The sequence below is a fragment of the Notothenia rossii genome (assembly GCF_949606895.1).
Source record: "Notothenia rossii genome assembly, chromosome: 9".
NCBI lineage: Eukaryota > Metazoa > Chordata > Actinopteri > Perciformes > Nototheniidae > Notothenia > Notothenia rossii.
The window spans coordinates 41,353,019-41,364,887 of NC_136907.1; the positions used below are offsets into that span (position 1 = coordinate 41,353,019).

At 39.1% G+C, this 11,869-nt stretch overlaps 2 protein-coding genes across 2 annotated transcripts in view; both read right to left on the reverse strand.

Moving 5' to 3' along the window:
* The window catches only part of LOC307019308 (potassium voltage-gated channel subfamily B member 2-like), a 54,711-nt gene extending 54,377 nt beyond the window's left edge, over nucleotides 1-334 (reverse strand). The window contains exon 1 of the mRNA XM_079650098.1: nucleotides 1-334. This exon is cut by the window's left edge and continues 297 nt beyond it. The gene's annotated coding sequence lies outside the window, so the exon portion shown is untranslated.
* Nucleotides 335-2,891: 2,557 nt separating this feature from the next.
* dnajb6a (DnaJ heat shock protein family (Hsp40) member B6a) lies at nucleotides 2,892-11,649 on the reverse strand. The gene is made up of 8 exons (XM_079650737.1): nucleotides 11,482-11,649; nucleotides 9,051-9,146; nucleotides 8,347-8,456; nucleotides 8,171-8,236; nucleotides 7,179-7,289; nucleotides 5,999-6,145; nucleotides 5,692-5,911; nucleotides 2,892-3,019 (listed from the first exon to the last, which is right to left on the reverse strand). The coding sequence occupies exons 2-8, from the start codon at nucleotides 9,113-9,115 to the stop codon at nucleotides 2,914-2,916; spliced, it is 825 nt and encodes a 274-aa protein (XP_079506863.1). The 5' UTR covers nucleotides 9,116-9,146; nucleotides 11,482-11,649; the 3' UTR covers nucleotides 2,892-2,913.
* Nucleotides 11,650-11,869: the final 220 nt, after the last annotated feature.

The following is an 11,869-nucleotide window of genomic DNA, read 5'->3' on the forward strand; positions in this document are numbered from 1 at the left end:
AGGGGAGAGGATGAGGGAGGAGGGGTAATTGGATTGAGGCGTTCAGCACCAAGGGCAGCTCCGCACCAACAGCTTGATTCCACAGAAACTCTCGCGCTCCCTGCGAAGCAATCTAACTCACTGAAAGACAAATACATCTTAAGAACAAAACAAACCAATCAGTTGATTATAATAAAGTATTTGAGTGGTCCTCTGGGGAATGGGATCTTAATTCCTGATGTTAAAAATCCTATAAATAGAGATTAAAGGATGTTTTCTGTGTTGTTTCAACTTTTTAAAGAGGATTTATCGTGTTTGAGAACAGACATTTGCACTGTATCGATTTAGAATGTTTAGTCAATAAAAGAGGCTTCTGTTTCCATGGCAGCTCCCACAGCTCCACACAGGCTGCTCAGTCCAGCTCAGCCGCCCCCTAGGCCCCGCCCCCCCATAGGCCCCGCCCCCTGTCCTCTGGAGGTGTCAATCCAACCTCAGGAGTCCACAGAGAGAAATGTAAATCCAAATGAGTTTACTTGTCATTTCTTCAGTTTATGAACACAAATTGACCATTTTAAAAAGTGTATTTCCATTTGGAGACTTTACATGTTTTCCATAGTATAACTGTATAAGAGAATGAGTCCATATTAAGCTCTTAACAATTATAAATCAGAAAATAAAATGTCAAAGCAAATGAAGAGTCTGTAGCGAGTACAGCAGTACTGTATGTGTGTGCACTTGATTTTTAATTTCGGAATATGGAAACTTCCATTAGATAATGTGTCACATTCTCTATCTCCTCCCAGAGTATCTCACACCGTCCCAGGTTAGCATCCCCTAGCACTCTGTTGGACACTTACTGTGATCTGATCTCCATCAGCACTCTACAGATAGATTAGTGTAAGAAGTAATATGTCAAATATGACCAATATGCACTATATGCATTCAGAGCATCCATAGTATTATTTATCAAATCAGCTGTTAACCTACTGAACTGTACAAAATAAGAAAACCAGCAAATAAAAGCAATTTACAGCCCCCAGGATTTCAGATACATGTTTAGGCTATAGGACTGCAGAACAGTCTCTGTTTCAGCTTAACTCATGTTTTAATGTGTGCATTTGCTGGTTGATATGTTGTTTCAAAAAAGTGTTTCCCTTTTAATTATTGTTTAACATTGATCTGATCACACATATTTTATTTGGAGCAAGGACTCGGAACACAAGGAGAACACAGGAGAGCTGTTACAGCCAGAAAATTGACAAAGACATTCGCTGCAGCAACCAAGTCACACAGCTCCTGCCTGACTAATTCTGAAGTTCTCTCACCCCATCCAAAGTAGTTAGCTAGCTCTGAGAGAATAATCAACATTCTGCATGAAAAGACACAACAAACAAAGCACTAGGACTCCTTGTTAATATATATGTGCCAAAGGGGAACACGTCCCCGATAAGATGCACGACCAGATGTCCCTAAATGCAAAACAAAGCTTCTCTTCAAGAGAGTTCCATGATCCCAAGGTCGCAGGCCTGAGCTCTGCAAGTGCAGTGATAAACTGGGTCAAAGGTCAGGGCCTAGGTAAATATTTCCTCAGCAATACGTGCAAATTTTGAATTATAAAAATAATGGAACTTAGCAAGCTAGCAGTAGGTACATGTTTCAGGAAGAAGCGAACCCCACAAATCTGGAAATAACCCCTTAAGAAAGTGGAACCCATAATGAGCTGAGGACAAGGAGAATGAATGTAAAGGAAGTGTACCTGACTGAACTTACCCTTCACCTCAGTACACTGTGTTACAAGAGTTTGCATTTTCATAACACTCAGATTGAGGTCATCTGTCGTTAGTTTTCAATCTAACAGTGTAAAGCTTTTGCCCGCATGCTTTGGCTGCATGCACTAATGTTGTATGGCTAGTAGCATAACAAACCGCCCCCCCAAATATAATTTTGCAAACAAACATCAGATTGCGAGTCCCACAGGTTTGACTGTACAGTGCACAGAGCTAGTCTGATGGTCTCTTTGTTAAATGAGTCTATTGTTTTTACCAAGAAGTAATTTAAGTCACATTCCTAAGAATCTGCAGAAATGTGACCTTATCTAACTGTGAGCATAGAGAGCAGCCATGTTTGAGCATCCTGAAAACAGGATGAAATTCTGATTTATTGGTTTTACAAAGTACACAAAATTCCTTCTATATCCATATATCATTTATAGAATGCCTTCCATTATTTGTGCATCATAATGCAGCTTTAACATTAAGACTCAACATTGACAGGTGTACATGCATAATTAAATAAACAGAGAACACATTGGTATTAGAACATATAAAATTGCATAACTCATCCTACCAGCATTTTTTTTGTATTATTACTAAGAAGATGTTAGACTAGCAGTAAACAGAGAGGGGGGGGGGGGGGGGGGGGGGGGATTTTATTTTCTATTTGCAGATGGAGAAGCAAAGTCATGCCTTGTTTTCTGAACATAGTGGAGTGCATATAGAAAGTAACGTGGAGGCGGGGCAATGGGGGGGGCTGGTCATCATACATCAGAATAACACTGTGGTCCCAAACACAGAAACAATAACACCACCCTGAGCCAAGAAATTAACACAGCTCCAATTCAGAAACACATGAACGAAATGCATAGAAAGGTCTGCGTCCAGATCCCCCAATTGGAATAATCGGAGAACAGCGGAGAGTCAGCGGGGGGGGGGGGGGGGGAGACGACGACATGAGACGGGGAGATAAACCTAAGTATGTACATCCAAACAACAGTAGAGACTATTATTACATCAGTTTGTTGCTTTTTTTCCCTCCTTCTGCGTCAAGCTCAAGTTTGTTGGTGTGTTTGTGCTGAGGTAACACTCCTCCTCCTCCTCCTCCTCCTCCTCCTCCTCCTCCTCCTCCTCCTCCTCCTCCTCCTCCTCCTCCTCCTCTTCACTTGTGTTCCAGTCGCAGCAGCTGCTCCTTCCCGTTCACGGTGAGTGACTGCAGCTGGCCGTCCTCCTCCACCTCCACCCGCTCCTGACCATTCTCTATAATTCTGCAAGAAGAGTACGAGGTAAGCAGCGATGGCGAAATGACACACATCCTTCCCTCAAGTTCAGATAGTCCAGTTTAAAACACTGGTGAGAGTATTGACTAACACACACATAGACTGGAACACCCTGATGTGCAACTTAACACTTTGTGAAATATTCCCTGGTTGCAATTCACGCTTTATTGTTTTTTCAATGTATTTTCCAATCTGTAAACAATACCAGCTTCTTCAACGGTCGTTTGAAAAAAGATAAACTATACTTAAACTTTTCTTTTTTACCATTGTATACTGTCATTTAGGGCTTAACGATTAATTGATTTTAAATCGAAATCATGATTTTAAATGATGCGATTATGAAATCGCAAAGCCTGCGATTTTTTTTTCTTCTTTTCTTTTTTTCTTCTTGTGAGTCAGTCATCCACACCAATCACAAGTGCTGTGCTCCACATGCACCAGCCATTGTTAACCAATCAGAAGTGGCCCGTGTTAGAAGGTGATATAAAGATTGATCCAATCACCTGCCAAGTATTTTTGAAAGTGCCTGCCCTTTCCAAATGGCTTCCAATGGAGCTTTCCTAGAATCAAGTTATTAAGGCTCCATCACATGTTTCACATCTATTACAGGGCGAATCTTAAAGGGGACCGATCATGCAAAATGCACTTTGTGATGTCTTTTATACATAAATATGTGTCCCCGGTGCGTCGGGGAACTCACGCAGTATCAGAAAATAAAACCCTCTCTCTTTTCCTCTGTACCCAAATCTTTTAAAAACGGGTGTACAACAAGCGGATACAGATTTGCTGCCGATATGACGTCAAATCGGCAGCGGACCCACAGAAAGTTGCTATCAGAAACAATGCCTGACGTGTTTTGGACGTAATCTTGTCTTTTTTTACATTAGCAAGCCTCGCTAACACTCAGAGCTAACCTGTATGTGTTTAAAAAGCAGGAAATAAAAAAAGGAACTCACCTTGTGATAAAACCGCAAGAGAAAAAGCATTTGAGCTCCATACTGTTTCAGAAATAATCTTTGATGTGGTGTAGAACAGGATTGCGTTTTATCACAGCAGAATTTAACTTTATCTCCGGTAGAATTCTGATCAGGCATTAGCTCCGCCTCCTCTTTTTTTTTTTTTTAAAGCTAAGGACCCAAAATCCGCGTTTCTCTAACAGGGCTCCAAAAGAGGGGTATGAGCAGTATGAGGCATGGCTACAATGGGTGATCTGTTTGGTATTTTAAGCAAAGAACTTCACAGACATGTTTTGTAAAGGTATCTTTCCAATATAGCATAATAGGTCCACTTTAAACTGAAGCTTGACTTTAAAGCAACCCAACGGAAGTTTCATGTAAGTTTAGTTATTTAACTCGTAGCTCGGGCTGCGGGGGTGCTAGAGACGGGAGCATGTTGGACCTTCCTAGCGGGAGATATGGCCACATTTTTCAATAAACTTCCGTTGGGTCGCTTAAAAAAAAATATCGCAAATCGAATCGCAATATTTCTCAGAAAAATCGCAATTAGATTTTTTCCCAAAATCGTGCACCCCTACTGTCATTTTACTTATTGTGTTTATTGATAACGTGTGCCTACTTTTTTAATATATTATGCCAGTCTAATCTTTTTAAATTATCATTTTCCCCGTTGCGAGACAAATAAAGGAATTCTGATTCAGGAACTTCTTTCCTCAAGTAAAAGTAAATAAGTTTGGGCTTTGAAATCTACTTTTAGCCTACTTTCACACTACTTTCCAGCACTGTGAACCCGGAAAAGTTGAGTACCACAACGTTTTATGAAATAAATGTATAGTAGGGTCCCCAGCACATAGAAACTGCCGGATGCTAACTAAGCAACTAACTAACTAGGCAATTTGCACAGATGGTATAAGTTGCATTAATTAGCATAGGCAGACACTAGCTAAAAATTGGCTTCGCTGATTTAGACAAATGTGGAGTTGTTTTGGATGTTATGGAGGATGTACATTTTATTTCTGACATTTTTAGGATAACAAATTTGAGTCCCCAAAAATATAAAAATCGAACAGAAATGCATAACAATCGAACCAAAATGCATAACAATCAGCCCACCGGGGGGGACAAATATGGCAACTTTCTAGTTCAAACTTTGGAAATTGATTAAACCTCCTCAATAACCCCCAAAACAACTACAACATTGCAAAAATAGGCCGAGACACTTTTTAGCTATTGTCTGCATATGCTAATTAATGATAATGAACAAGCCTATTTTGAAAATGTAGGAAGTAGAAGGTACAGGTATTTGTGAGCGTATTGTTTCGTCGATCCATCCACCGCATTGATTAGGCTATACTTTTTAAAGCCAGTTGCATCGAGGGAGAGCTTTATTTTTTTATTTTTAGTAGCGTTCAGGTTGTTTCCACATTAGGATTATCTTCTCTTTTCACTAGATCAATATGCTTGTTTTCAGTTTAGTCATTATTTCTGCAATACTGGATAGACTTTATTTAGGTCTGTCACCTCACTACCTGCTCAACGTCTGTGGACCAGTGCTGCACTGATGGCAGCTTTTTATATAATAGATTTGATCCTTTAAAAAAATATAATTTTTTTTTTGTATCTTTGGTCAAATCTATTTGTATTCTCTCTTTATGTTGTCAGTCCAGAGTCCCAGCAGCCTTAATCCTCCGTTGTCATGGTTACCTCTTAGTGGTGATCTTCCTGCCGTTGATGATCTTCGTGGAGGAAGAAACAGAGCGGAAGTTTCCCATGCCTCCTCCACCTCCTCCACCACCTCCTCCTCCTCCGAAGGAACTGGAGGAAAACGAGGTGAAGCCTCCACCTCCCAGGCTGCCCATGGTTGTCATGTGACCCATGGGAGCCATATGACCCATGGGGCTCATAGAGCCGAAAGAACCGAAGCCTGAGAGAAACAGGAGAGGGAAAGTGTCATTAGACAGGGGACAATAACAGGGGCTGTCTGTGTTTGAGTCATTGGTGCAGGTCCTACTTGGGTCAAAAGGTGAGAAGCCAGCACCAAAGGGAGGAAAACCAACAAAGCCCCCGAAGAACGAGCCGCCTGTCCGGCTGCGATGTCGCTGACTGTGGTGCCGCCGACCGCCGCTGAAGAATGGATCCTCACTAAACGGATCTGCACCTGAGAGACAAGAAGCAGCATGAGAGAGAGGGTTACAGAAGGATAGGGATAACTCAAAGTGTGGTGCAGGAATGAGTCCGAAAAGCCGGAAATTATTTGCATTTCAGCATTTCATTTAAAGGATTTTGGTTAGAAGCCTGAAATTAGATCGGTGGTTAACACAAGCTGAAGAGATTTTCACATTTATTTCTACAATATAACATCGGTCAATAAATACCCCACTGGTGAAAGTCTGAAGCTTCGATGTGTCATAAAAACAGCTAACAAGTGACTGAGTGAGCCAAATTTCATCACGTCTGACATTAGCCGCCTTTAGCTTAGTGAGGATGGCGTGCAGTCATGTGATTGTGATGTAGCTTGTATATAGCCCAACGTTAGCTTTCTACTTTTTGAGGTCCCATTTACGCTTCAAAATGATAAATTGTTGTTAATATGTGGAGATTATCCTGCCAAACAAAACGTGTAAGTATCATGAACATGTGTTTTCCACAGATCTGTTTTTCACAAATCCCATTGCTTTTCGTCGAGGGATCTCTTCCAATGCTAACTTCTGGGTCGCCTCAGAAAATAACATCACTGCACCGATTACTTTCATTAGACAATTACTTTTAGTATTTAAATATTTTCTGAAGTGTTATTTAATATAAAGTTGAGGCACTTCCTTTATATGTGCACATTTTCAAACACACTTCCAGAGCATAAATCAGGCCATCGTCGGTGTTTGAGGGAAATTCTCAGTAGAAAACTTCTGAATATAAACAGTAATGAAATTGAAGAGTTTTCTGTACTTTCAGGGAATTAAGTAGAAATCCACAGAAATAACACCTTAACTGGTCATTCTATGTATTCTGTCATGTTATGGAAGCAAACTGTTCAGACTGAATAGTTCATGAAGAGTCACCAAGGGTCTCCATTTTAGATCAATCACAACCGATGCAGGGGATGAGGAAGATTATGATGAATGCTGAACATGTTCTGATCTGCAATTAGGTCAAACTTCTGGAGAAAGTGGAGATGTAATAATGGGACTTACCAAAGAAGTCAGCGAACGGGTCTCTGCCTCCAAAGAATTCCCTAAAGACGTCGTCTGGGTTTCGGAATGTGAACGGTTCTTGGAAATGATTTCCGTTGTGGAAATGCCCCCCTGAAACATGTCAATAAAAACTGATGTAAACAGTACGAACAGAACGAGACGAAAACATTACAAAATGCGTTCAACAGTGCCAGGTCAGCATTTATTTGCAGCATTCGGACCCATCCAATCCATTATTGTTAATCAGTTTCTTTTTCTTCTGATTTGTGAATTATTATTTAGTAATTTAATGTTTTTTGTTTGAACTGTGTCTCATCTTGTTACGTTTGACCTGTAACCAAATCATTTCTTTAAAATAAATAAGAAAACATTTTTTGAAAAAGTGCTTCAAAAGCTGACTTCCAGTTAACACACTGAGCTTTGAATAAGTAACAAATGTGTAGTTTGGTCGTTTGCAAGAAATGTTGAAGGACAAGCAATAAACATGTCATGGTCACTAAATATCTTCAGATACATGAAGGTTTCAGCTGTACCTGGCAATGATTCATACTTTAGTCAAATGTCATGCTTTTGATCTGAATCAGAATTATATTCATCTAGGGAAAATATGGGTTTGAGACTATTGCTAAATGTTTCAATCGAATAGAAATACATTTAAAAAAAAGAATGAAGTGATAAACACAAATTAGTTGGAGTCAGAATTTGCAATAGGAAGATAAGTTTAAATAAATATCATTTTATAAAAATAAGAATTTAAAGTATGACCAGTCAAATAATAATAATAATAATAATAATAATAATAATAATAATAGGGTAAACAAAATAGATGTATATAAACATAAAAAGTTCGAGTTAAAATGTGCAGATTGTATAACATTTATAAAATGTATATTACAATATCTACAGTGGTCAATTAGTATTAAAAATATATCAATAAAACTTAAGCTCCCCAGTTGTTTCCACACATAGGAAAGGATAGATTGATGTTTCACCTCTTCCTCCATTGTTCCCTGTCAGCCCCTCTTTGCCATAGCGATCATAAAGGCTCCTCTTGTTCACTGGAAGGGGAAAGGAAAAGTGTTAAAGTAGAAAACAGTCAGACACATGAAGAGTAGATGAGGAGGGAGAGGCATGTGATCAGGTATCTGTTCAGAGCTGAGGTACAAACCGTCTGAGAGCACCTCGTACGCCTCTGACAGCTCCTTGAACTTCTTCTCTGCCTCGTCCTTGTTCTCTGGGTTTTTGTCAGGGTGCCATTTCAAGGCCAGCTTTCTGTAACTGCACCAAAATAAAGAGAAGATAACAACAGCTCCACTGAAAACACTTAATACTGTGTTGTCTGTGCCTTTAGCTAGACATCATGACACATTATCCTGTGTATCGCTCATCTGCAGCATGTGTCATTTGGTTGAGTTATTACTGTTGATATGGGATGTGAAACATTGTAATTCAATAATTACATTAACTTTCTAATATCACTCAAACATAGTGTGAATACTATGTGCTGTGATGAATGTTTTTACTGTAGAAAATCTAGAATGCCGACAAACATTTACTTAATGACCATTAAGAGTCATGTGTACGCTTTCACTTTGTTGAAAAACATTTCAATTGTGAGGAATGCTCAGGAAAGATTGCAGTGATTGAAGAGCAGCAAAAACAAACACAGAAGCGTTTTGATTAAACGCTGCACACGTGTTGTCAAGTCAGTGAAGATGTTTCTTCATTTGCATGTGTTTTAGAACATTTGTATTTGCATCGTTTTTGGAACTGCAGTACATTCTTCTTGATATAAATGAGTTGGGCCATTGTAGCACACCGTATTAGCAACATCACAGATGAAAAATAGCATTTGAAACTTGATCGACTCACGCTTTCTTTATGTCATCTGCAGACGATTCTCTCCGTACTCCTAACACCTGGTAGTACTCTACCATGATTAGGGGTAAAGGGAGAAACTTCAGGGAGCTGAAACAGAGACAGATGAGATTGTTACGAGACACTATGGTCAGAGTCCTGGATGGAACATTCAGAACAGCAGAACATCACCTGTGTTAAACCAGAAGGGACCATTATATTCTCATGACATCTTTACACCGTGAATATACTGTATGTTATGTTTTCACACAGTACATATTAATACATTGATCTTGCCAAACAGGGCTAAAATATGCTGAGGATAAGCGAGATGCGTGAAAAACATAATTATTTGAGTTCCGAATTTTTACTTTTTTTTTAATAATTATAATAATTTGGGGATGAAAGGAAAATTTTTAAAGAGTTTGAATAAAGCAGATGAATTCTGATTTTTTTTTTAAATTGGCCCTAATCCTCTTAAGTAAATATGGGACACAAAAAGAGACATTATGCAATGACATAATAACAAAGCGGCACTTTTGGCCCTTTGCAATTGAACTAAGCATCATTTGGATTCCGAGTGACTTGCTAACATAGACCATTGCGTAACATATTTTATGTTTAAAAAAGTATTTTTGTTGATATTATCAGTGATATTTTTCTCTATCTATCAGTTTATTTGACAAGGGCAATGTATAGTAAAAGGTTACAAAAACTCAACGCAGATGTGGTGCTTGTAGAGTTTCTTATTTGAGACCCTTGTCCCTGGTTAGACTTACCAACTATCATTCATACTGGTTTCAAACATAAAGAACATCCCGATGCCTTACAAAGTTGATGTTGAAGTACAGCCACATTTTGGGTTTTGACCGTTCCATATTGAGGAATGTCTCTGAGCACCTCCTATCACAGGAAGCCTTTGTCTCCGAGCTGTGAACAACGCTCTCCTCTCAGATTCATTCGAAAATGCATTCACATGGTTATGTGTGGTTAAGTGTTAAACAAAGGCTTCTTTGTAGTTCCTGGTAAATAACAGGGCCTCTGCCAAAATCCTGCAGGATTTTAAATAGTGAAACACTTTTTCAAATAAGTAACTGAATTACTTTATAAGTAATACAAAGTTATAACAACTATAAACAGAACTCTGGTAACATTTGAAAAGTGCGCTGTTCAACTGCATGAGGACATACGTTGTTCATCAAGTTATTAGAGATTTGGTAATGAATCCAGCTCTATGCAACCCTACTCACTCACTTTGTATTTGCCATATATAAAAATATAGCCACTATAATACTGTTCTAATGAAAAGGCTCATCAGTGCACTACTTACACATTAGCTCATGCATTTAAACATTAACTTTTAAAGAGTTTAGATCCAATTGTTCTCATACAGACAGCACTGGGACTAGGGCTACAGTTATTTGGAATGGAATCAAAATCCCAATATGGGCTGGTGCAATATGAAAATTGCAGGAAGCACAGCAAAATATGTAAGAATAGTAATCGGAATTAAGTATTTTGGGGCTATTAGATGTCCCTGCCTTCAAATCGTATTCTACGACTTAATAAAACATACATTATTGCTATAGATTCTTTAAAAAATATCACAACACGATAATTGATATAACTTTGAATGATAATGAGATAATGATGTAGAAATTATCAATCCCTCCAATATCATGAATTATATTGCAAATAAAATGTGAGTAAAAATAATATCATCGTAATTAGCTTCTTTTTTTGTTTTTTAATTATGCTTCCTAATTATATCATGGCGAATGACGTTTTTTATGTCATATTACATTTACATAATGTAGTGCAAAAAACCGGGAACAGTCATTCCACAATATTAACAGCACTAACATGGAGTTATTACAGGAAGCCAATCTCCTAAAAACATTCGGTGTGTCTTTCTTACTGGCAGCTTGTAATCCATGCCGCTCTCTGTAATGAGGATGCTCCGTCTGATATTGTCTACAAACCGCTGTTAATGACAATAGCAGTGCTGCTGATTGTTGGGACCCCAGTGCTCTGTAAAGAGGAGAGAACTACGTCTCTGTGTTATGGTGCATGACTACAGCACATCATTGTATAGCATTAGGACTTAACGCCTCACCGAGCAGCGGTAAACTAACGGCCACACAGCGCGGTGCAGATGGAGGAGAGGCTAGCTGTTTATCTCTCCGTGACCCTGGCTACTGCTACCCGGCACACAATAAAGAAAGAGCCAGGAACCGTGGGGTTTACGGGGGAACTGTATATAAAGGGAATGTATAGTATGTCCAAAATTCCGATGTGAAGCATCATTTCTCGCTGAAGCTGTTTTTGTTTGACGTAGCGTATGTTAGCTGCTTACTTTAGCGAACCTAACGTAAACTGGTTACAGGGGTATTTGAGCTCACTCAACATCACTAGCTACATTAGCTCCGCTTTCAAACACTCTTACCCAATTCAAGTCCAGCTGTCCGTGAATTCAGAAGATGTGCAGGTCAGCCAGTTTGTCATTTAGGTTGAGTCAGACGCTAAACAGGTTTATTCATGTTCAGCAGTCTGCAGGTTTTCAGATTAGACGCAACGTCCTGTTTCTGAATTCATCTTCTTCTTCTTCTACGGTCAGTTTAACGGCAGCTTTGCATAATTTTTGTTGCATTGCTGCCACCTGGTGGAGCTTTTTAGATACTATATCGCCCACTTTTGGTTTTGAAAGAAAAGCATGGGTTACTATGTCTTGTTTTTGACAGAATGTTGGGCTACTCTTTTTAAACCCAACCGCATTTTGAATAGTACCCCCCCCCCCCACCAACCTAAATAACCTATACTTTCAGGAAACAATG

Coding starts and splice junctions, on each gene's coding strand:
- dnajb6a (XM_079650737.1), bottom strand. CDS start 9,115: ATGGTAGAGTACTACCAGGTGTTAGGAGTACGGAGAGAATCGTCTGCA. Junction 8,457..9,050: donor GCAGATGACATAAAGAAAGC/GTGAGTCGATCA, acceptor ATTTTGGTGCAG/TTACAGAAAGCTGGCCTTGA. Junction 8,237..8,346: donor GTACGAGGTGCTCTCAGACG/GTTTGTACCTCA, acceptor TTCCCCTTCCAG/TGAACAAGAGGAGCCTTTAT.